General features: G+C 49.4%; 1 protein-coding gene across 1 annotated transcript in view; it reads right to left on the bottom strand.

Moving 5' to 3' along the window:
* The window catches only part of col11a1a (collagen, type XI, alpha 1a), a 682,771-nt gene that overhangs the window by 472,733 nt on the left and 183,275 nt on the right, over positions 1-26,763 (bottom strand). The window contains exons 11-12 of the mRNA XM_041208311.1: positions 24,925-24,987; positions 22,078-22,152 (exon numbers count right to left, since the gene is read on the bottom strand). Coding sequence (XP_041064245.1) covers positions 22,078-22,152; positions 24,925-24,987 — 138 coding nt within the window. The remainder of the gene's footprint in view (positions 1-22,077; positions 22,153-24,924; positions 24,988-26,763) is intronic.

Here is a 26,763-nt window from a genome sequence, read left to right as displayed (position 1 = left end):
TGTGGGATATCAGTGAGGGAACAGTGTGGGATATCAGTGAGGGAACAGTGTGGGATATCACTGAGGGAACAGTGTGGGATATCACTGAGGGAACAGTGTGGGATATCACTGAGGGAACGGTGTGGGATATCTGAGGGAACAGTGTGGGATATCACTGAGGGAACAGTGTGGGATATCAGTGAGGGAACAGTGTGGGATATCACTGAGGGAACAGTGTGGGATATCACTGAGGGAACAGTGTGGGATATCACTGAGGGAACAGTGTGGGATATCACTGAGGGAACGGTGTGGGATATCTGAGGGAACAGTGTGGGATATCACTGAGGGAACAGTGTGGGATATCAGTGAGGGAACAGTGTGGGATATCACTGAGGGAACAGTGTGGGATATCTGAGGGAACAGTGTGGGATATCAGTGAGGGAACAGTGTGGGATATCACTGAGGGAACAGTGTGGGATATCACTGAGGGAACAGTGTGGGATATCACTGAGGGAACGGTGTGGGATATCACTGAGGGAACGGTGTGGGATATCACTGAGGGAACAGTGTGGGATATCACTGAGGGAACAGTGTGGGATATCAGTGAGGGAACAGTGTGGGATATCACTGAGGGAACAGTGTGGGATATCAGTGAGGGAACAGTGTGGGATATCACTGAGGGAACAGTGTGGGATATCACTGAGGGAACAGTTTGGAATATCAGTGAGGGAACAGTGTGGGATATCAGTGAGGGAACAGTGTGGGATATCACTGAGGGAACAGTGTGGGATATCACTGAGGGACCAGTGTGGGATATCACTGAGGGAACAGTGTGGGATATCACTGAGGGAACAGTGTGGGATATCACTGAGGGAACAGTGTGGGATATCACTGAGGGAACAGTGTGGGATATCACTGAGGGAACAGTGTGGGATATCACTGAGGGAACAGTGTGGGATATCACTGAGGGAACAGTGTGGGATATCACTGAGGGAACAGTGTGGGATATCACTGAGGGAACAGTGTGGGATATCACTGAGGGAACAGTGTGGGATATCACTGAGGGAACGGTGTGGGATATCACTGAGGGAACAGTGTGGGATATCACTGAGGGAACAGTGTGGGATATCACTGAGGGAACAGTGTGGGATATCACTGAGGGAACAGTGTGGGATATCTGAGGGAACAGTGTGGGATATCACTGAGGGAACAGTGTGGGATATCAGTGAGGGAACAGTGTGGGATATCACTGAGGGAACAGTGTGGGATATCACTGAGGGAACAGTGTGGGATATCACTGAGGGAACAGTGTGGGATATCTGAGGGAACAGTGTGGGATATCACTGAGGGAACAGTGTGGGATATCACTGAGGGAACTGTGTGGGATATCACTGAGGGAACAGTGTGGGATATCTGAGGGAACAGTGTGGGATATCACTGAGGGAACAGTGTGGGATATCACTGAGGGAACAGTGTGGGATATCACTGAGGGAAGAGTGTGGGATATCACTGAGGGAACAGTGTGGGATATCACTGAGGGAACAGTGTGGGATATCACTGAGGGAACAGTGTGGGATATCAGTGAGGGAACAGTGTGGGATATCACTGAGGGAACAGTGTGGGATATCACTGAGGGAACTGGTGTGGGATATCACTGAGGGAACGGTGTGGGATATCCTGAGGGAACAGTGTGGTATATCACTGAGGGAACAGTGTGGGATATCACTGAGGGAACAGTGTGGGATATCACTGAGGGAACAGTGTGGGATATCACTGAGGGAACAGTGTGGGATATCAGTGAGGGAACAGTGTGGGATATCACTGAGGGAACAGTGTGGGATATCAGTGAGGGAACAGTGTGGGATATCAGTGAGGGAACAGTGTGGGATATCACTGAGGGAACAGTGTGGGATATCACTGAGGGAACAGTGTGGGATATCACTGAGGGAACAGTGTGGGATATCACTGAGGGAACGGTGTGGGATATCTGAGGGAACAGTGTGGGATATCACTGAGGGAACAGTGTGGGATATCAGTGAGGGAACAGTTTGGGATATCACTGAGGGAACAGTGTGGGATATCACTGAGGGAACAGTGTGGGATATCACTGAGGGAACGGTGTGGGATATCTGAGGGAACAGTGTGGGATATCACTGAGGGAACGGTGTGGGATATCTGAGGGAACGGTGTGGGATATCACTGAGGGAACAGTGTGGGATATCAGTGAGGGAACAGTGTGGGATATCACTGAGGGAACAGTGTGGGATATCACTGAGGGAACAGTGTGGGATATCACTGAGGGAACAGTGTGGGATATCACTGAGGGAACAGTGTGGGATATCACTGAGGGAACAGTGTGGGATATCAGTGAGGGAACAGTGTGGTATATCACTGAGGGAACAGTGTGGGATATCACTGAGGGAACAGTGTGGGATATCACTGAGGGAACAGTGTGGGATATCACTGAGGGAACAGTGTGGGATATCACTGAGGGAACAGTGTGGGATATCACTGAGGGAACAGTGTGGGATATCACTGAGGGAACAGTGTGGGATATCACTGAGGGAACAGTGTGGGATATCTGAAGGAACGGTGTGGGATATCACTGAGGGAACGGTGTGGGATATCAATGAGGGAACAGTGTGGGATATCACTGAGGGAACAGTGTGGGATATCACTGAGGGAACAGTGTGGGATATCAGTGAGGGAACAGTGTGGGATATCAGTGAGGGAACAGTGTGGGATATCACTGAGGGAACAGTGTGGGATATCACTGAGGGAACAGTGTGGGATATCACTGAGGGAACAGTGTGGGATATCACTGAGGGAACAGTGTGGGATATCACTGAGGGAACAGTGTGGGATATCACTGAGGGAACAGTGTGGGATATCACTGAGGGAACAGTGTGGGATATCACTGAGGGAACAGTGTGGGATATCAGTGAGGGAACAGTGTGGGATATCAGTGAGGGAACAGTGTGGATATCACTGAGGGAACAGTGTGGGATATCACTGAGGGAACAGTGTGGGATATCACTGAGGGAACGGTGTGGGATATCACTGAGGGAACGGTGTGGGATATCACTGAGGGAACAGTGTGGGATATCACTGAGGGAACGGTGTGGGATATCTGAGGGAACGGTGTGGGATATCTGAGGGAACGGTGTGGGATATCACTGAGGGAACAGTGTGGGATATCACTGAGGGAACAGTGTGGGATATCACTGAGGGACCAGTGTGGAATATCAGTGAGGGAACAGTGTGGGATATCACTGAGGGAACGGTGTGGGATATCACTGAGGGAAGAGTGTGGGATATCACTGAGGGAACAGTGTGGGATATCACTGAGGGAACAGTGTGGGATATCACTGAGGGAACGCTGTGGGATATCACTGAGGGAACAGTGTGGGATATCACTGAGGGAACAGTGTGGGATATCAGTGAGGGAACAGTGTGGGATATCACTGAGGGAACAGTGTGGGATATCACTGAGGGAACGGTGTGGGATATCACTGAGGGAACGGTGTGGGATATCACTGAGGGAACAGTGTGGGATATCTGAGGGAACAGTGTGGGATATCAGTGAGGGAACAGTGTGGGATATCAGTGAGGGAACAGTGTGGGATATCACTGAGGGAACAGTGTGGGATATCACTGAGGGAACAGTGTGGGATATCACTGAGGGAACAGTGTGGGATATCACTGAGGGAACAGTGTGGGATATCTGAGGGAACAGTGTGGGATATCACTGAGGGAACAGTGTGGGATATCACTGAGGGAACAGTGTGGGATATCACTGAGGGAACAGTGTGGGATATCTGAGGGAACAGTGTGGGATATCACTGAGGGAACAGTGTGGGATATCACTGAGGGAACAGTGTGGGATATCAGTGAGGGAACAGTGTGGGATATCACTGAGGGAACAGTGTGGGATATCACTGAGGGAACAGTGTGGGATATCACTGAGGGAACAGTGTGGGATATCTGAGGGAACAGTGTGGGATATCACTGAGGGAACAGTGTGGGATATCACTGAGGGAACAGTGTGGGATATCAGTGAGGGAACAGTGTGGGATATCACTGAGGGAACAGTGTGGGATATCACTGAGGGAACAGTGTGGGATATCACTGAGGGAACAGTGTGGGATATCTGAGGGAACAGTGTGGGATATCACTGAGGGAACAGTGTGGGATATCACTGAGGGAACGGTGTGGGATATCACTGAGGGAACAGTGTGGGATATCTGAGGGAACAGTGTGGGATATCACTGAGGGAACAGTGTGGGATATCACTGAGGGAACAGTGTGGGATATCACTGAGGGAACAGTGTGGGATATCACTGAGGGAACAGTGTGGGATATCACTGAGGGAACAGTGTGGGATATCAGTGAGGGAACAGTGTGGGATATCACTGAGGGAACGGTGTGGGATATCACTGAGGGAACGGTGTGGGATATCACTGAGGGAACAATGTGGGATATCACTGAGGGAACAGTGTGGGATATCACTGAGGGAACAGTGTGGGATATCACTGAGGGAACAGTGTGGGATATCACTGAGGGAACAGTGTGGAATATCACTGAGGGAACAGTGTGGGATATCACTGAGGGAACAGTGTGGGATATCACTGAGGGAACAGTGTGGGATATCAGTGAGGGAACACTGTGGGATATCACTGAGGGAACAGTGTGGGATATCAGTGAGGGAACGGTGTGGGATATCAGTGAGGGAACGGTGTGGGATATCTGAGGGAACAGTGTGGGATATCACTGAGGGAACAGTGTGGGATATCACTGAGGGAACAGTGTGGGATATCACTGAGGGAACAGTGTGGGATATCTGAGGGAACAGTGTGGGATATCACTGAGGGAACAGTGTGGGATATCACTGAGGGAACAGTGTGGGATATCACTGAGGGAACAGTGTGGGATATCTGAGGGAACAGTGTGGGATATCACTGAGGGAACAGTGTGGGATATCACTGAGGGAACGGTGTGGGATATCACTGAGGGAACAGTGTGGGATATCACTGAGGGAACAGTGTGGGATATCACTGAGGGAACAGTGTGGGATATCACTGAGGGAACGGTGTGGGATATCACTGAGGGAACAGTGTGGGATATCACTGAGGGAACAGTGTGGGATATCACTGAGGGAACAGTGTGGGATATCACTGAGGGAACAGTGTGGGATATCAGTGAGGGAACAGTGTGGGATATCACTGAGGGGACAGTGTGGGATATCACTGAGGGAACAGTGTGGGATATCACTGAGGGAACAGTGTGGGATATCTGAGGGAACAGTGTGGGATATCACTGAGGGAACGGTGTGGGATATCAGTGAGGGAACGGTGTGGGATATCAGTGAGGGAACAGTGTGGAATATCACTGAGGGAACAGTGTGGGATATCACTGAGGGAACAGTGTGGGATATCACTGAGGGAACAGTGTGGGATATCACTGAGGGAACAGTGTGGGATATCACTGAGGGAACGGTGTGGGATATCACTGAGGGAACAGTGTGGGATATCACTGAGGGAACAGTGTGGGATATCACTGAGGGAACAGTGTGGGATATCACTGAGGGAACAGTGTGGGATATCTGAGGGAACAGTGTGGGATATCACTGAGGGAACGGTGTGGGATATCAGTGAGGGAACGGTGTGGGATATCAGTGAGGGAACAGTGTGGGATATCAGTGAGGGAACAGTGTGGGATATCACTGAGGGAACAGTGTGGGATATCACTGAGGGAACGGTGTGGGATATCACTGAGGGAACAGTGTGGGATATCACTGAGGGAACGGTGTGGGATATCACTGAGGGAACAGTGTGGGATATCTGAGGGAACAGTGTGGGATATCACTGAGGGAACAGTGTGGGATATCACTGAGGGAACAGTGTGGGATATCTGAGGGAACAGTGTGGGATATCACTGAGGGAACAGTGTGGGATATCACTGAGGGAACAGTGTGGGATATCACTGAGGGAACAGTGTGGGATATCACTGAGGGAACAGTGTGGGATATCAGTGAGGGAACAGTGTGGGATATCACTGAGGGAACAGTGTGGGATATCACTGAGGGAACAGTGTGGGATATCACTGAGGGAACAGTGTGGGATATCTGAGGGAACAGTGTGGGATATCAGTGAGGGAACAGTGTGGGATATCACTGAGGGAACAGTGTGGGATATCACTGAGGGAACAGTGTGGGATATCAGTGAGGGAACAGTGTGGGATATCTGAGGGAACAGTGTGGGATATCTGAGGGAACAGTGTGGGATATCACTGAGGGAACAGTGTGGGATATCACTGAGGGAACAGTGTGGGATATCAGTGAGGGAACAGTGTGGGATATCACTGAGGGAACAGTGTGGGATATCACTGAGGGAACAGTGTGGGATATCACTGAGGGAACAGTGTGGGATATTACTGAGGGAACGGTGTGGGATATCACTGAGGGAACAGTGTGGGATATCAGTGAGGGAACAGTGTGGGATATCACTGAGGGAACAGTGTGGGATATCACTGAGGGAACAGTGTGGGATATCACTGAGGGAACAGTTTGGAATATCACTGAGGGAACAGTTTGGAATATCACTGAGGGAACAGTGTGGGATATCACTGAGGGAACGGTGTAGGATATCACTGAGGGAACAGTGTGGGATATCACTGAGGGAACAGTGTGGGATATCACTGAGGGAACAGTGTGGGATATCACTGAGGGAACAGTGTGGGATATCAGTGAGGGAACAGTGTGGAATATCACTGAGGGAACAGTGTGGGATATCACTGAGGGAACAGTGTGGGATATCACTGAGGGAACAGTGTGGGATATCACTGAGGGAATGGTGTGGGATATCACTGAGGGAACGGTGTGGGATATCTGAGGGAACAGTGTGGTATATCACTGAGGGAACAGTGTGGGATATCACTGAGGGAACAGTGTGGGATATCACTGAGGGAACAGTGTGGGATATCACTGAGGGAACAGTGTGGGATATCACTGAGGGAACAGTGTGGGATATCACTGAGGGAACAGTGTGGGATATCACTGAGGGAACAGTGTGGGATATCACTGAGGGAACAGTGTGGGATATCACTGAGGGAACGGTGTGGGATATCACTGAGGGAACAGTGTGGGATATCACTGAGGGAACAGTGTGGGATATCACTGAGGGAACAGTGTGGGATATCACTGAGGGAACAGTGTGGGATATCTGAGGGAACAGTGTGGGATATCACTGAGGGAACAGTGTGGGATATCAGTGAGGGAACAGTGTGGGATATCACTGAGGGAACAGTGTGGGATATCACTGAGGGAACAGTGTGGGATATCACTGAGGGAACAGTGTGGGATATCTGAGGGAACAGTGTGGGATATCACTGAGGGAACAGTGTGGGATATCACTGAGGGAACGGTGTGGGATATCACTGAGGGAACAGTGTGGGATATCTGAGGGAACAGTGTGGGATATCACTGAGGGAACAGTGTGGGATATCACTGAGGGAACAGTGTGGGATATCACTGAGGGAAGAGTGTGGGATATCACTGAGGGAACAGTGTGGGATATCACTGAGGGAACAGTGTGGGATATCACTGAGGGAACAGTGTGGGATATCAGTGAGGGAACAGTGTGGGATATCACTGAGGGAACAGTGTGGGATATCACTGAGGGAATGGTGTGGGATATCACTGAGGGAACGGTGTGGGATATCTGAGGGAACAGTGTGGTATATCACTGAGGGAACAGTGTGGGATATCACTGAGGGAACAGTGTGGGATATCACTGAGGGAACAGTGTGGGATATCACTGAGGGAACAGTGTGGGATATCAGTGAGGGAACAGTGTGGGATATCACTGAGGGAACAGTGTGGGATATCAGTGAGGGAACAGTGTGGGATATCAGTGAGGGAACAGTGTGGGATATCACTGAGGGAACAGTGTGGGATATCACTGAGGGAACAGTGTGGGATATCACTGAGGGAACAGTGTGGGATATCACTGAGGGAACGGTGTGGGATATCTGAGGGAACAGTGTGGGATATCACTGAGGGAACAGTGTGGGATATCAGTGAGGGAACAGTTTGGGATATCACTGAGGGAACAGTGTGGGATATCACTGAGGGAACAGTGTGGGATATCACTGAGGGAACGGTGTGGGATATCTGAGGGAACAGTGTGGGATATCACTGAGGGAACGGTGTGGGATATCTGAGGGAACGGTGTGGGATATCACTGAGGGAACAGTGTGGGATATCAGTGAGGGAACAGTGTGGGATATCACTGAGGGAACAGTGTGGGATATCACTGAGGGAACAGTGTGGGATATCACTGAGGGAACAGTGTGGGATATCACTGAGGGAACAGTGTGGGATATCACTGAGGGAACAGTGTGGGATATCAGTGAGGGAACAGTGTGGTATATCACTGAGGGAACAGTGTGGGATATCACTGAGGGAACAGTGTGGGATATCACTGAGGGAACAGTGTGGGATATCACTGAGGGAACAGTGTGGGATATCACTGAGGGAACAGTGTGGGATATCACTGAGGGAACAGTGTGGGATATCACTGAGGGAACAGTGTGGGATATCACTGAGGGAACAGTGTGGGATATCTGAAGGAACGCTGTGGGATATCACTGAGGGAACAGTGTGGGATATCACTGAGGGAACAGTGTGGGATATCAGTGAGGGAACAGTGTGGGATATCACTGAGGGAACAGTGTGGGATATCACTGAGGGAACGGTGTGGGATATCACTGAGGGAACGGTGTGGGATATCACTGAGGGAACAGTGTGGGATATCTGAGGGAACAGTGTGGGATATCAGTGAGGGAACAGTGTGGGATATCAGTGAGGGAACAGTGTGGGATATCACTGAGGGAACAGTGTGGGATATCACTGAGGGAACAGTGTGGGATATCACTGAGGGAACAGTGTGGGATATCTGAGGGAACAGTGTGGGATATCACTGAGGGAACGGTGTGGGATATCACTGAGGGAACAGTGTGGGATATCCTGAGGGAACAGTGTGGGATATCACTGAGGGAACAGTGTGGGATATCACTGAGGGAACAGTGTGGGATATCACTGAGGGAACAGTGTGGGATATCACTGAGGGAACAGTGTGGGATATCACTGAGGGAACAGTGTGGGATATCACTGAGGGAACAGTGTGGGATATCACTGAGGGAACGGTGTGGGATATCACTGAGGGAACGGTGTGGGATATCACTGAGGGAACAGTGTGGGATATCACTGAGGGAACAGTGTGGGATATCACTGAGGGAACAGTGTGGGATATCACTGAGGGAACAGTGTGGGATATCACTGAGGGAACAGTGTGGGATATCACTGAGGGAACAGTGTGGGATATCACTGAGGGAACAGTGTGGGATATCACTGAGGGAACAGTGTGGGATATCAGTGAGGGAACACTGTGGGATATCACTGAGGGAACAGTGTGGGATATCAGTGAGGGAACGGTGTGGGATATCAGTGAGGGAACGGTGTGGGATATCTGAGGGAACAGTGTGGGATATCACTGAGGGAACAGTGTGGGATATCACTGAGGGAACAGTGTGGGATATCACTGAGGGAACAGTGTGGGATATCACTGAGGGAACAGTGTGGGATATCACTGAGGGAACAGTGTGGGATATCCTGAGGGAACAGTGTGGGATATCACTGAGGGAACAGTGTGGGATATCACTGAGGGAACAGTGTGGGATATCACTGAGGGAACAGTGTGGGATATCTGAGGGAACAGTGTGGGATATCACTGAGGGAACAGTGTGGGATATCACTGAGGGAACGGTGTGGGATATCACTGAGGGAACAGTGTGGGATATCACTGAGGGAACAGTGTGGGATATCACTGAGGGAACAGTGTGGGATATCACTGAGGGAACAGTGTGGGATATCACTGAGGGAACAGTGTGGGATATCACTGAGGGAACAGTGTGGGATATCACTGAGGGAACAGTGTGGGATATCACTGAGGGAACAGTGTGGGATATCAGTGAGGGAACAGTGTGGGATATCACTGAGGGAACAGTGTGGGATATCACTGAGGGAACAGTGTGGGATATCACTGAGGGAACAGTGTGGGATATCTGAGGGAACAGTGTGGGATATCACTGAGGGAACGGTGTGGGATATCAGTGAGGGAACGGTGTGGGATATCAGTGAGGGAACAGTGTGGGATATCACTGAGGGAACAGTGTGGGATATCACTGAGGGAACAGTGTGGGATATCACTGAGGGAACAGTGTGGGATATCACTGAGGGAACAGTGTGGGATATCACTGAGGGAACGGTGTGGGATATCACTGAGGGAACAGTGTGGGATATCACTGAGGGAACAGTGTGGGATATCACTGAGGGAACAGTGTGGGATATCACTGAGGGAACAGTGTGGGATATCTGAGGGAACAGTGTGGGATATCACTGAGGGAACGGTGTGGGATATCAGTGAGGGAACGGTGTGGGATATCAGTGAGGGAACAGTGTGGGATATCAGTGAGGGAACAGTGTGGGATATCACTGAGGGAACAGTGTGGGATATCACTGAGGGAACAGTGTGGGATATCACTGAGGGAACAGTGTGGGATATCACTGAGGGAACGGTGTGGGATATCACTGAGGGAACAGTGTGGGATATCTGAGGGAACAGTGTGGGATATCACTGAGGGAACAGTGTGGGATATCACTGAGGGAACAGTGTGGGATATCAGTGAGGGAACGGTGTGGGATATCACTGAGGGAACAGTGTGGGATATCACTGAGGGAACAGTGTGGGATATCACTGAGGGAACAGTGTGGGATATCAGTGAGGGAACAGTGTGGGATATCACTGAGGGAACAGTGTGGGATATCACTGAGGGAACAGTGTGGGATATCACTGAGGGAACAGTGTGGGATATCTGAGGGAACAGTGTGGGATATCAGTGAGGGAACAGTGTGGGATATCACTGAGGGAACAGTGTGGGATATCAGTGAGGGAACAGTGTGGGATATCTGAGGGAACAGTGTGGGATATCTGAGGGAACAGTGTGGGATATCACTGAGGGAACAGTGTGGGATATCACTGAGGGAACAGTGTGGGATATCAGTGAGGGAACAGTGTGGGATATCACTGAGGGAACAGTGTGGGATATCACTGAGGGAACAGTGTGGGATATCACTGAGGGAACAGTGTGGGATATCACTGAGGGAACAGTGTGGGATATCACTGAGGGAACAGTGTGGGATATCACTGAGGGAACAGTGTGGGATATCACTGAGGGAACAGTGTGGGATATCACTGAGGGAACAGTGTGGGATATCACTGAGGGAACAGTGTGGATATCACTGAGGGAACAGTGTGGGATATCAATGAGGGAACAGTGTGGGATATCACTGAGGGAACGGTGTGGGATATCACTGAGGGAACAGTGTGGGATATCACTGAGGGAACAGTGTGGGATATCACTGAGGGAACAGTGTGGGATATCACTGAGGGAACAGTGTGGGATATCAGTGAGGGAACAGTGTGGATATCACTGAGGGAACAGTGTGGGATATCACTGAGGGAACAGTGTGGGATATCACTGAGGGAACAGTGTGGGATATCACTGAGGGAACAGGTGTGGGATATCACTGAGGGAACAGTGTGGGATATCTGAGGGAACAGTGTGGGATATCACTGAGGGAACAGTGTGGGATATCACTGAGGGAACAGTGTGGGATATCACTGAGGGAACAGTGTGGGATATCCTGAGGGAACAGTGTGGGATATCAGTGAGGGAACAGTGTGGGATATCACTGAGGGAACAGTGTGGGATATCAGTGAGGGAACAGTGTGGGATATCACTGAGGGAACAGTGTGGGATATCACTGAGGGAACAGTGTGGGATATCTGAGGGAACAGTGTGGGATATCACTGAGGGAACAGTGTGGGATATCTGAGGGAACAGTGTGGGATATCACTGAGGGAACAGTGTGGGATATCACTGAGGGAACAGTGTGGGATATCCTGAGGGAACAGTGTGGGATATCACTGAGGGAACAGTGTGGGATATCAGTGAGGGAACAGTGTGGGATATCACTGAGGGAACAGTGTGGGATATCACTGAGGGAACAGTGTGGGATATCACTGAGGGAACGGTGTGGGATATCTGAGGGAACAGTGTGGGATATCACTGAGGGAACGGTGTGGGATATCTGAGGGAACAGGTGTGGGATATCACTGAGGGAACAGTGTGGGATATCAGTGAGGGAACAGTGTGGGATATCACTGAGGGAACAGTGTGGGATATCACTGAGGGAACAGTGTGGGATATCACTGAGGGAACAGTGTGGGATATCACTGAGGGAACAGTGTGGGATATCACTGAGGGAACAGTGTGGGATATCAGTGAGGGAACAGTGTGGGATATCACTGAGGGAACAGTGTGGGATATCACTGAGGGAACAGTGTGGGATATCACTGAGGGAACAGTGTGGGATATCACTGAGGGAACAGTGTGGGATATCACTGAGGGAACAGTGTGGGATATCACTGAGGGAACAGTGTGGGATATCACTGAGGGAACAGTGTGGGATATCACTGAGGGAACAGTGTGGGATATCACTGAGGGAACAGTGTGGGATATCTGAGGGAACGGTGTGGGATATCACTGAGGGAACAGTGTGGGATATCAATGAGGGAACAGTGTGGGATATCACTGAGGGAACAGTGTGGGATATCACTGAGGGAACAGTGTGGGATATCAGTGAGGGAACAGTGTGGGATATCACTGAGGGAACAGTGTGGGATATCACTGAGGGAACAGTGTGGGATATCACTGAGGGAACAGTGTGGGATATCACTGAGGGAACAGTGTGGGATATCACTGAGGGAACGGTGTGGGATATCACTGAGGGAACAGTGTGGGATATCACTGAGGGAACAGTGTGGGATATCAGTGAGGGAACAGTGTGGGATATCACTGAGGGAACAGTGTGGGATATCACTGAGGGAACGGTGTGGGATATCACTGAGGGAACAGTGTGGGATATCACTGAGGGAACAGTGTGGGATATCACTGAGGGAACAGTGTGGGATATCACTGAGGGAACAGTGTGGGATATCACTGAGGGAACAGTGTGGGATATCAGTGAGGGAACAGTGTGGGATATCCTGAGGGAACAGTGTGGGATATCACTGAGGGAACAGTGTGGGATATCACTGAGGGAACAGTGTGGGATATCACTGAGGGAACGGTGTGGGATATCACTGAGGGAACAGTGTGGGATATCACTGAGGGAACAGTGTGGGATATCACTGAGGGAACAGTGTGGGATATCACTGAGGGAACAGTGTGGGATATCACTGAGGGAACAGTGTGGGATATCACTGAGGGAACAGTGTGGGATATCACTGAGGGAACAGTGTGGGATATCACTGAGGGAACAGTGTGGGATATCAGTGAGGGAACAGTGTGGGATATCACTGATGGAACGGTGTGGGATATCACTGAGTGAACAGTGTGGGATATCACTGAGGGAACAGTGTGGATATCACTGAGGGAACAGTGTGGGATATCACTGAGGGAACAGTGTGGGATATCTGAGGGAACAGTGTGGGATATCACTGAGTGAACAGTGTGGGATATCACTGAGGGAACAGTGTGGAATATCACTGAGGGAACAGTGTGGGATATCTGAGGGAACAGTGTGGGATATCACTGAGGGAACAGTGTGGGATATCTGAGGGAACAGTGTGGGATATCTGAGGGAACAGTGTGGGATATTACTGAGGGAACGGTGTGGGATATCACTGAGGGAACAGTGTGGGATATCACTGAGGGAACAGTGTGGGATATCTGAGGGAACAGTGTGGGATATCACTGATGGAACAGTGTGGGATATCACGGAGGGAACAGTGTGGGATATCACGGAGGGAACAGTGTGGGATATCACTGAGGGAACGGTGTGGGATATCTGAGGGAACAGTGTGGGATATCACTGAGGGAACAGTGTGGGATATCAGTGAGGGAACAGTGTGGGATATCAGTGAGGGAACAGTGTGGGATATCACTGAGGGAACAGTGTGGGATATCACTGAGGGAACAGTGTGGAATATCACTGAGGGAACAGTGTGGGATATCACTGAGGGAACAGTGTGGGATATCACTGAGGGAACGGTGTGGGATATCTGAGGGAACAGTGTGGGATATCACTGAGGGAACAGTGTGGGATATCACTGAGGGAACAGTGTGGGATATCACTGAGGGAACAGTGTGGGATATCACTGAGGGAACAGTGTGGGATATCACTGAGGGAACAGTGTGGGATATCAGTGAGGGAACAGTGTGGGATATCACTGAGGGAACGGTGTGGGATATCACTGAGGGAACGGTGTGGGATATCACTGAGGGAACAGTGTGGGATATCACTGAGGGAACGGTGTGGGATATCTGAGGGAACAGTGTGGGATATCACTGAGGGAACAGTGTGGGATATCTGAGGGAACAGTGTGGGATATCAGTGAGGGAACAGTGTGGGATATCACTGAGGGAACAGTGTGGGATATCAGTGAGGGAACAGTGTGGGATATCACTGAGGGAACAGTGTGGGATATCACTGAGGGAACAGTGTGGGATATCACTGAGGGAACAGTGTGGGATATCACTGAGGGAACAGTGTGGGATATCACTGAGGGAACAGTGTGGGATATCACTGAGGGAACAGTGTGGGATATCAGTGAGGGAACAGTGTGGGATATCACTGAGGGAACAGTGTGGGATATCAGTGAGGGAACAGTGTGGGATATCACTGAGGGAACAGTGTGGGATATCACTGAGGGAACAGTGTGGGATATCTGAGGGAACAGTGTGGGATATCACTGAGGGAACAGTGTGGGATATCTGAGGGAACAGTGTGGGATATCACTGAGGGAACAGTGTGGAATATCACTGAGGGAACAGTGTGGGATATCACTGAGGGAACAGTGTGGGATATCACTGAGGGAACAGTGTGGGATATCACTGAGGGAACAGTGTGGGATATCACTGAGGGAACAGTGTGGGATATCACTGAGGGAACAGTGTGGGATATCACTGAGGGAACGGTGTGGGATATCTGAGGGAACAGTGTGGGATATCACTGAGGGAACGGTGTGGGATATCACTGAGGGAACGGTGTGGGATATCTGAGGGAACAGTGTGGGATATCACTGAGGGAACGGTGTGGGATATCTGAGGGAACAGTGTGGGATATCACTGAGGGAACAGTGTGGGATATCTGAGGGAACAGTGTGGGATATCAGTGAGGGAACAGTGTGGGATATCACTGAGGGAACAGTGTGGGATATCAGTGAGGGAACAGTGTGGGATATCACTGAGGGAACAGTGTGGGATATCAGTGAGGGAACAGTGTGGGATATCACTGAGGGAACAGTGTGGGATATCACTGAGGGAACAGTGTGGGATATCACTGAGGGAACAGTGTGGGATATCACTGAGGGAACAGTGTGGGATATCACTGAGGGAACAGTGTGGGATATCACTGAGGGAACAGTGTGGGATATCAGTGAGGGAACAGTGTGGGATATCAGTGAGGGAACAGTGTGGGATATCACTGAGGGAACAGTGTGGGATATCCTGAGGGAACAGTGTGGGATATCACTGAGGGAACAGTGTGGGATATCTGAGGGAACAGTGTGGGATATCAGTGAGGGAACAGTGTGGGATATCACTGAGGGAACAGTGTGGGATATCACTGAGGGAACGGTGTGGGATATCAGTGAGGGAACAGTGTGGGATATCTGAGGGAACAGTGTGGGATATCACTGAGGGAACAGTGTTGGTTATCACTGAGGGAACAGTGTGGGATATCACTGAGGGAACAGTGTGGGATATCACTGAGGGAACAGTGTGGGATATCACTGAGGGAACAGTGTGGGATATCACTGAGGGAACAGTGTGGGATATCACTGAGGGAACAGTGTGGGATATCAGTGAGGGAACGGTGTGGGATATCACTGAGGGAACAGTGTGGGATATCAGTGAGGGAACAGTGTGGGATATCACTGAGGGAACAGTGTGGGATATCTGAGGGAACAGTGTGGGATATCACTGAGGGAACAGTGTGGGATATCAGTGAGGGAACAGTGTGGGATATCACTGAGGGAACGGTGTGGGATATCACTGAGGGAACAGTGTGGGATATCACTGAGGGAACAGTGTGGGATATCACTGAGGGAACGGTGTGGGATATCACTGAGGGAACAGTGTGGGATATCACTGAGGGAACAGTGTGGGATATCCCTGAGGGAACAGTGTGGGATATCACTGAGGGAACAGTGTGGGATATCACTGAGGGAACACTGTGGGATATCTGAGGGAACAGTGTGGGATATCACTGAGGGAACAGTGTGGGATATCACTGAGGGAACAGTGTGGGATATCACTGAGGGAACAGTGTGGGATATCAGTGAGGGAACGGTGTGGGATATCACTGAGGGAACAGTGTGGGATATCTGAGGGAACAGTGTGGGATATCACTGAGGGAACAGTGTGGGATATCACTGAGGGAACGGTGTGGGATATCACTGAGGGAACAGTGTGGGATATCACTGAGGGAACAGTGTGGGATATCACTGAGGGAACGATGTGGGATATCACTGAGGGAACGGTGTGGGATATCACTGAGGGAACGGTGTGGGATATCACTGAGGGAACAGTGTGGGATATCACTGAGGGAACAGTGTGGGATATCAGTGAGGGAACGGTGTGGGATATCACTGAGGGAACAGTGTGGGATATCACTGAGGGAACAGTGTGGGATATCACTGAGGGAACAGTGTGGGATATCACTGAGGGAACAGTGTGGGATATCACTGAGGGAACAGTGTGGGTATCAGTGAGGGAACAGTGTGGGATATCACTGAGGGAACAGTGTGGGATATCACTGAGGGAACAGTGTGGGATATCACTGAGGGAACAGTGTGGGATATCACTGAGGGAACGGTGTGGGATATCACTGAGGGAACAGTGTGGGATATCACTGAGGGAACAGTGTGGGATATCACTGAGGGAACAGTGTGGGATATCACTGAGGGAACAGTGTGTGATATCACTGAGGGAACAGTGTGGGATATCACTGAGGGAACGGTGTGGGATATCACTGAGGGAACAGTGTGGGATATCACTGAGGGAACAGTGTGGGATATCACTGAGGGAACAGTGTGGGATATCACTGAGGGAACGGTGTGGGATATCACTGAGGGAACAGTGTGGGATATCACTGAGGGAACAGTGTGGGATATCACTGAGGGAACAGTGTGGGATATCACTGAGGGAACGGTGTGGGATATCTGAGGGAACAGTGTGGGATATCACTGAGGGAACGGTGTGGGATATCACTGAGGGAACAGTGTGGGATATCACTGAGGGAACAGTGTGGGATATCACTGAGGGAACAGTGTGGGATATCTGAGGGAACAGTGTGGGATATCACTGAGGGAACAGTGTGGGATATCACTGAGGGAACAGTGTGGGATATCACTGAGGGAACAGTGTGGGATATCACTGAGGGAACTGTGTGGGATATCACTGAGGGAACGGTGTGGGATATCACTGAGGGAACAGTGTGGGATATCACTGAGGGAACAGTGTGGGATATCACTGAGGGAACAGTGTGGGATATCACTGAGGGAACAGGTGTGGGATATCACTGAGGGAACAGTGTGGGATATCACTGAGGGAACAGTGTGGGATATCACTGAGGGAACAGTGTGGGATATCACTGAGGGAACGAGTGTGGGATATCACTGAGGGAACAGTGTGGGATATCACTGAGGGAACAGGTGTGGGATATCACTGAGGGAACAGTGTGGGATATCACTGAGGGAACAGTGTGGGATATCACTGAGGGAACAGTGTGGGATATCACTGAGGGAACAGTGTGGGATATCACTGAGGGAACAGTGTGGGATATCACTGAGGGAACAGTGTGGGATATCACTGAGGGAACAGTGTGGGATATCACTGAGGGAACAGTGTGGGATATCTGAGGGAACAGTGTGGGATATCACTGAGGGAACAGTGTGGGATATCACTGAGGGAACAGTGTGGGATATCAGTGAGGGAACAGTGTGGGATATCACTGAGGGAACGGTGTGGGATATCACTGAGGGAACAGTGTGGGATATCACTGAGGGAACAGTGTGGGATATCACTGAGGGAACAGTGTGGGATATCAGTGAGGGAACAGTGTGGGATATCACTGAGGGAACAGTGTGGGATATCACTGAGGGAACAGTGTGGGATATCACTGAGGGAACAGTGTGGGATATCACTGAGGGAACAGTGTGGGATATCTGAGGGAACAGTGTGGGATATCACTGAGGGAACAGTGTGGGATATCACTGAGGGAACAGTGTGGGATATCTGAGGGAACAGTGTGGGATATCAGTGAGGGAACAGTGTGGGATATCACTGAGGGAACAGTGTGGGATATCACTGAGGGAACAGTGTGGGATATCACTGAGGGAACAGTGTGGGATATCTGAGGGAACAGTGTGGGATATCACTGAGGGAACAGTGTGGGATATCACTGAGGGAACAGTGTGGGATATCAGTGAGGGAACGGTGTGGGATATCACTGAGGGAGCAGTGTGGGATATCAGTGAGGGAACAGTGTGGGATATCACTGAGGGAACAGTGTGGGATATCTGAGGGAACAGTGTGGGATATCTGAGGGAACGGTGTGGGATATCACTGAGGGAACAGTGTGGGATATCACTGAGGGAACAGTGTGGGATATCACTGAGGGAACAGTGTGGGATATCTGAGGGAACGGTGTGGGATATCTGAGGGAACGGTGTGGGATATCTGAGGGAACGGTGTGGGATATCAGTGAGGGAACAGTGTGGGATATCACTGAGGGAACAGTGTGGGATATCAGTGAGGGAACAGTGTGGGATATCACTGAGGGAACAGTGTGGGATATCAGTGAGGGAACAGTGTGGGATATCACTGAGGGAACAGTGTGGGATATCAGTGAGGGAACAGTGTGGGATATCACTGAGGGAACAGTGTGGGATATCACTGAGGGAACAGTGTGGGATATCACTGAGGGAACAGTGTGGGATATCTGAGGGAACAGTGTGGGATATCACTGAGGGAACAGTGTGGGATATCACTGAGGGAACAGTGTGGGATATCAGTGAGGGAACAGTGTGGGATATCACTGAGGGAACAGTGTGGGATATCTGAGGGAACAGTGTGGGATATCACTGAGGGAACAGTGTGGGATATCACTGAGGGAACAGTGTGGGATATCACTGAGGGAACAGTGTGGGATATCACTGAGGGAACAGTGTGGGATATCACTGAGGGAACAGTGTGGGATATCTGAGGGAACAGTGTGGGATATCAGTGAGGGAACAGTGTGGGATATCACTGAGGGAACAGTGTGGGATATCAGTGAGGGAACAGTGTGGGATATCACTGAGGGAACGGTGTGGGATATCACTGAGGGAACAGTGTGGGATATCACTGAGGGAACGGTGTGGGATATCACTGAGGGAACGGTGTGGGATATCACTGAGGGAACGGTGTGGGATATCACTGAGGGAACAGTGTGGGATATCACTGAGGGAACAGTGTGGGATATCACTGAGGGAACAGTGTGGGATATCACTGAGGGAACGGTGTGGGATATCACTGAGGGAACAGTGTGGGATATCACTGAGGGAACAGTGTGGGATATCACTGAGGGAACAGTGTGGGATATCACTGAGGGAACAGTGTGGGATATCACTGAGGGAACAGTGTGGGATATCTGAGGGAACAGTGTGGGATATCACTGAGGGAACAGTGTGGGATATCACTGAGGGAACAGTGTGGGATATCACTGAGGGAACAGTGTGGGATATCACTGAGGGAACAGTGTGGGATATCAGTGAGGGAACAGTGTGGGATATCACTGAGGGAACAGTGTGGGATATCACTGAGGGAACAGTGTGGGATATCACTGAGGGAACAGTGTGGGATATCTGAGGGAACAGTGTGGGATATCACTGAGGGAACGGTGTGGGATATCACTGAGGGAACAGTGTGGGATATCACTGAGGGAACAGTGTGGGATATCACTGAGGGAACAGTGTGGGATATCTGAGGGAACAGTGTGGGATATCACTGAGGGAACAGTGTGGGATATCACTGAGGGAACAGTGTGGGATATCACTGAGGGAACAGTGTGGGATATCACTGAGGGAACAGTGTGGGATATCACTGAGGGAACAGTGTGGGATATCACTGAGGGAACAGTGTGGGATATCACTGAGGGAACAGTGTGGGATATCACTGAGGGAACGGTGTGGGATATCACTGAGGGAACGGTGTGGGATATCACTGAGGGAACAGTGTGGGATATCTGAGGGAACAGTGTGGGATATCACTGAGGGAACAGTGTGGGATATCACTGAGGGAACAGTGTGGGATATCACTGAGGGAACAGTGTGGGATATCACTGAGGGAACAGTGTGGGATATCACTGAGGGAACAGTGTGGGATATCACTGAGGGAACGGTGTGGGATATCACTGAGGGAACAGTGTGGGATATCTGAGGGAACAGTGTGGGATATCACTGAGGGAACAGTGTGGGATATCACTGAGGGAACAGTGTGGGATATCACTGAGGGAACGGTGTGGGATATCACTGAGGGAACAGTGTGGGATATCACTGAGGGAACGGTGTGGGATATCACTGAGGGAACAGTGTGGGATATCACTGAGGGAACAGGTGTGGGATATCACTGAGGGAACAGTGTGGGATATCTGAGGGAACAGTGTGGGATATCACTGAGGGAACAGTGTGGGATATCACTGAGGGAACAGTGTGGGATATCACTGAGGGAACAGTGTGGGATATCTGAGGGAACAGTGTGGGATATCACTGAGGGAACGGTGTGGGATATCACTGAGGGAACAGTGTGGGATATCTGAGGGAACAGTGTGGGATATCACTGAGGGAACGGTGTGGGATATCTGAGGGAACAGTGTGGGATATCACTGAGGGAACAGTGTGGGATATCAGTGAGGGAACAGTGTGGGATATCACTGAGGGAACAGTGTGGGATATCACTGAGGGAACAGTGTGGGATATCACTGAGGGAACAGTGTGGGATATCAGTGAGGGAACAGTGTGGGATATCACTGAGGGAACAGTGTGGGATATCACTGAGGGAACAGTGTGGGATATCACTGAGGGAACAGTGTGGGATATCACTGAGGGATCAGTGTGGGATATCACTGAGGGAACAGTGTGGGATATCAGTGAGGGAACAGTGTGGGATATCACTGAGGGAACAGTGTGGGATATCAGTGAGGGAACAGTGTGGGATATCTGAGGGAACAGTGTGGGATATCACTGAGGATATTAGAAACTCACTATCGAAAGAGTCCACTCAGCCATGAATCCTTTGTGCTGGTGAGTGTAGAATGGCAAGGAACCGCTGCCATTCTTTGATGCTCCCGTCATCTACTGGTGTTTCAGTGTTTTGGATCACAATACTATTTTGACCTCTACCTTAGGATGTGAGAAAATCACATCAGCATTGAAGCTGTCAGATCCCAAATGAGGAGATGGCAATTAGACTCCCTGATCATCCATAAACTGATTCATAATAAATTACACTCAATAATCAAGGCTTTGAGTAAATAAGGAGAAACTGTTTCCAGTGGCAGGAGGGTCGGTAACCAGAGGGACACAGATTGAAGAGAATTGAGGGAGATGAGGAGAATTTATTTTTACACAGCGAGTTGTTGTGATTGGGAACACACTGCCTGAAAGGGCGGTGGAAGCAGATTCAATAATAACTTTCAAAAGGGGAATTGGAGAAATATTTTCTTGGTTATGGGCAAAGGGCAGGGGGAGAGGGGCTAATGGGATACTCTTTCATAGAGAGCCAGCATTGACACAATGGGCTGATTGGCCTCCCTCTGTGCCACAAAATTTCATAATTCCAGCTTGCTTTCAAAGTTGCACACTACAGTCTCTTTTATTAAAATACAAAACTGGCCGGTGGCTAAGGATGAGGAGAGAGTGAGAACCTTACCGGTAGCATTAACATGGTACCTGGGGGACCAGGCAGTCCGTCTGCTCCAGGAAGCCCAGCTCGTCCAGTAGGACCCTATCAGGGAAACAGAGAGAGAATCATTTCATCATGTGTGACTGCTGAAGCATCAACTGAGAGGGGGAAGGGAGGGTAGGAGGGAGAGGCAGCAGTAGCAGCAGAGAATCACACCCTCAGGGAGCTGTCTACATATTTCCAACATTCCTACATTCCTTCAAAAAATGTGAATTTTCTGTTTTCCGGCCATGGGGCTTGCTCTGCATCTGGCGATCACTCAATCAAACACCAGCATCAAAATGAGGACTTATCCCTCCTGCAGCAACATTTCATCCCCTCTCTCACATTATTCAGGATGTCAAAGCGTAGAAACTAATCCAGTCTGAGTGTTCTCTGTCTCACCTTTAATCTTGTCTCAGCGTCAGGAGCTCGCTGATTTAAATTAAAGGACATGCATTTATATAACACCTGTCACCACCAGAGTACAGTCCAAAGTGCTTCACAGTAAATAGTGCTGAACTGTAATCACTGTTGCAATGTGGGTTACACAACAGCCAATACTCACACAGCAGGATCCCACAAGCAGCAGTGAGCTAACGCCTGTTCATTTTATTTCTTCCTGATGGTGCTTGAGGGGTAAATATTGGCCAGCACAAAGAGGGCAATTCAGCATTTCTACCAAACTTGCCAGAGAATATTATACATCCACCTGAGAGGCAGTAGAGGCCTTGGTTTAACATCTCATTCAAAAGAGAACAGCACTCTCTCAGTACTGACCCTCTGACAGTGCAGCACTCCCTCAGTACTGACCATCTGACAGTGCAGCACTCCCTCAGTGACCCTCTGACAGTGCAGCACCCCCTCAGTACTGACCCTCTGACAGTGCAGCACCCCCTCAGTACTGACCCTCTGACAGTGCAGCACTCCCTCAGTACTGACCATCTGACAGTGCAGCACTCCCTCAGTGACCCTCTGACAGTGCAGCACCCCCTCAGTACTGACCCTCTGACAGTGCAGCACTCCGTCAGTACTGACCCTCTGACAGTGCAGCACTCCCTCAGTACTGACCCTCTGACAGTGCAGCACTTCCTCAGCACTAACCCTCTGACAGTGCAGCACTCCGTCAGTACTGACCCTCTGACAGTGCAGCACTCCCTCAGTACTGACCCTCTGACAGTGCAGCACTCCCTCAGTACTGATCCTCTGACAGTGCAGCACTTCCTCAGCACTGACCCTCTGACAGTGCAGCACTCCCTCAGCACTGACCCTCTGACAGTGCAGCACTTCCTCAGCACTGACCCTCTGACAGTGCAGCACCCCCTCAGTACTGACCCCCTGATAGTGCAGCACTCCCTCAGTACTGATACTCTGACAGTGCAGCACCCCTTCAGTACTGACTCTCTGACAGTGCAGCACTCCCTCAGTACTGACCCTCTGATAGTGCAGCACTCCCTCAGTACTGACACTCTGACAGTGCAGCACACCCTCAGTACTGACCCTCCGATAGTGCAGCACTCCCTCAGTACTGACCCTCTGACAGTGCAGCACTCCCTCAGTACTGACACTCTGACAGTGCAGCACTCCCTCAGTACTGACCCTCTGTCAGTGCAGCACTCCCTCAGTACTGACCCCCTGACAGTGCAGCACTCCCTCAGTACTGACCCCCTGACAGTGCAGCACTCCCTCAGTACTGACCCTCTGACAGTGCAGCACTCCCTCAGTACTGACCCTCTGACAGTGCAGCACTCCCTCAGTACTGACACTCTGACAGTGCAATGCTCTCTCAAAGGAATTTAAAAGAATAGGGCCAGGAGGATGCCATTCAGCCTCTCGAGCGTGCTCCATCATGCAATAAGCTGATGGCTCGTCTCCTGGGCATGCTGTGTTCTGAATAGATGTTTGTTATAATGAGCCAGCATCAGTTAACCAAGGAAAGATGTGGGCAAATGTTTTTCTAAATGAAGTTATGTGTTTTAGGGGGAGGTGTTGGCCAGCTTGAATCTCTGGGATCGAGCAAGGTACTAAACTCTGGGTCCTTCAGATGAGAGTGGGCAACAGGCGGAGAGTTGTACAGCAGGAATCTGTGAATTGTGAGTCATGTTGACTTTCTGGGTTTAATGTGAAAGGAAAGCAAATAATCACACAAACATGAAATTCTGGCGAAATCTGTCAGGCTGCAATGCCATCTGCAAAACTGCACATTTCTGTCAGAGTGGAACGTTTCTGACTGTGCATTTTAATAATCTTCAGACATCTGGTTTGTGTGAAAGTGGTATGGTAATGTATGTCAAAGAATTCCTTCTTTTTCTCTCTCTCTTTCAACCAACTGTTAGCTATTCCTCGAGGGAATCCTGAATAATTCCCTTCAGGCGTATAACCTGCATTGAGAGTATTAAGCAATCCTGGCCTCCAGTGAGCTACCTAAGCTCTCTGTCGCAGCCCCACAGTCTCTACGTGAAGGGGCAGCTCAGCTAGAATTCACAAAATGCCAAGGCTGCACATTGCCTCCTTAAAAATAAAGGTGGTTTTGATTATCTTTACGCTGCATGCTTTGAAAAAGTTTTGTTTTTTTGCAAGAGTGTTAGCATATTTTGCAGTTTCTGATCTAAAGGAGATAATTTCCCCGATGTGAAATTATGTCAAAATTCAGCCAACACTTTAGAAAGAAATGGAAACCCTGGTGAGACCAGCTTTATCTCTGTCTTTATGAAAAGCAAAACTTCAAATCCAAACTTCAAAAGAACAAGTATAAACTCAACACCAGACAATACAAGACAACACCTTCACTCTTTAACTTTGTTTGCAGGAGTAAGGCTGTGAGTTGTGACTTACCCTCTGACCTGGATCACCATGGGGACCTGGAGGTCCTGTCAGACCGGGGGAGCCTGGAAGACCCTAAAACGAGGCAAGAAAACCTGATGTAATGCATGACTGTGAAATACATTCAGAGAATTGCCTCCAACACGTGTGCAGCAGCCAATGCTGCCGTTAGGGACAAATGCAGGAGAATTATTACAAAAATATAACTTACATATAATGTACAACACAGAAACAGGCCATTTGGCCCAACTGCTCCATGGTGTGTCTGCTCCACATGAGTCTCCTCAAACCCCCTCTTCATCTCACCCTATCACCGTGTCCTTCTGTACCTTTCTCCCTCATGTATTTATCCAGCCTCCTCTTAAATGTATCTATACTATTCACCTCGACCACTCCACATCCTTCCCACTCTCTGGGTAAAGAAGTGAGTTGTTTGGATCTGGAATGTTCTGCCTAAGAGTGTCGTGGAAGCTGATTTAATTGGGACTTTCAAAAGAGAATTGGATCATTACCTGAAGGGAAAAGATCTGCAAGGCTATGAGGGAAGGGCTGGAGAACCGGACTAGTATTGTTTCTCTTGCAGGGAGCTAGGACAGACACAATGGGCTGAATGGTCTCTTTTGCACTGTAACCATTCTATGATTCTATAACTTTCCCCTGAATTCCTCGTTAGATTTGTACCTTATATTTACCTGATACTTATGACTATCATATTGATGACCCCTAGTTCTGGACTATGCCCCAAATGGAAACATCTTCTTTATGTCTACCCTATCAAAACCTTTAATCATTTTAAAGGCTTCGATCAGGTCACCCCTCGATCTTCTCTTTTCTAGAGAAAAGAGCCCCAGACTGTTCAGCCTTTCCTAGTGGTTGTAAACTCTCAGTTTTGGTATTAATCTTGTGAATCTTATTTGTACCTCTCCAGTGGCTAAATATCTTTTTTGTAATAAGCAACATAAAAACAGGAGCAAGAGGAATCCATGCAGCCTCTCGAGCCAATCCGTTATTTAATATGACAATGGCTGACCTTAACTCCCTTTTCCTGCCTGCTCCCCATATCCCTTGCTTACCTCAGATACCAAAAATCTCTATCTCAGTCCTAAATATAGCCAGCGATGGAGCATGCACAACCCTCTGGGGTAGAGAATTCCAAAGGTCCACAAACCCTTGAGTGAAAAAATGTCTCACTTCTGTCCTAAATGATCGACCTCTTACCCTGTGACTGTTCACCCATAGATCCCCCAGCCAGGGGGAAACAATCTCTCAGTGTTTACCATGTCCTGCCCCTTCAGAATCTTTGAGGCTTCAATGAGATCACCTTCTAAACACAATTTACTTAACCTTTCATTGTAGAACAATACACGTGTGTCAGGAATCAGTCTAATGGATCTTTACTGTACCACCTCCAATGCAAATAGACCAAAAAAGCACAGAGTACTCATCAAAACCCTGCAGAACTTTAGCAAGACTTCTTCATTCTTGTACTTTAGTTTTTTTTTGTTACTCCCCTCTTACTTTCTTTATATTCTCTGTTATCCTACACTCCTCTGCTGTCTGTGTAACTAATGTAAATCTCTTTCCTAATGCTCAATTGTTCCCTTATGTCTTTATTCGTCCATGGAGTCTTACTGTTCTTTCCTTTCAGTGGAATATAGACTCTCCTATGTTCTATTGAACATCATTTTCAATGTTTCCCATTGTCATTCTACATGGCTGTTAGCCAATATTATTGGTCATTTTATTTTCCCTAAGTTCTATTCTCAGACCCTCAAAATCAGCTTTATTCCAATCCATTAATCTGGTTTTCATCATACTTATGTCCTTCCCTATCATCATCTTAAAGCAGAT

Source organism: Carcharodon carcharias, chromosome 16, assembly GCF_017639515.1.
Source record: "Carcharodon carcharias isolate sCarCar2 chromosome 16, sCarCar2.pri, whole genome shotgun sequence".
In the NCBI taxonomy this organism is placed as follows: Eukaryota; Metazoa; Chordata; class Chondrichthyes; order Lamniformes; family Lamnidae; genus Carcharodon; species Carcharodon carcharias.
Note: the sequence above shows the minus strand (reverse complement) of the source record. Positions and strands in the feature narration are given on the sequence as shown.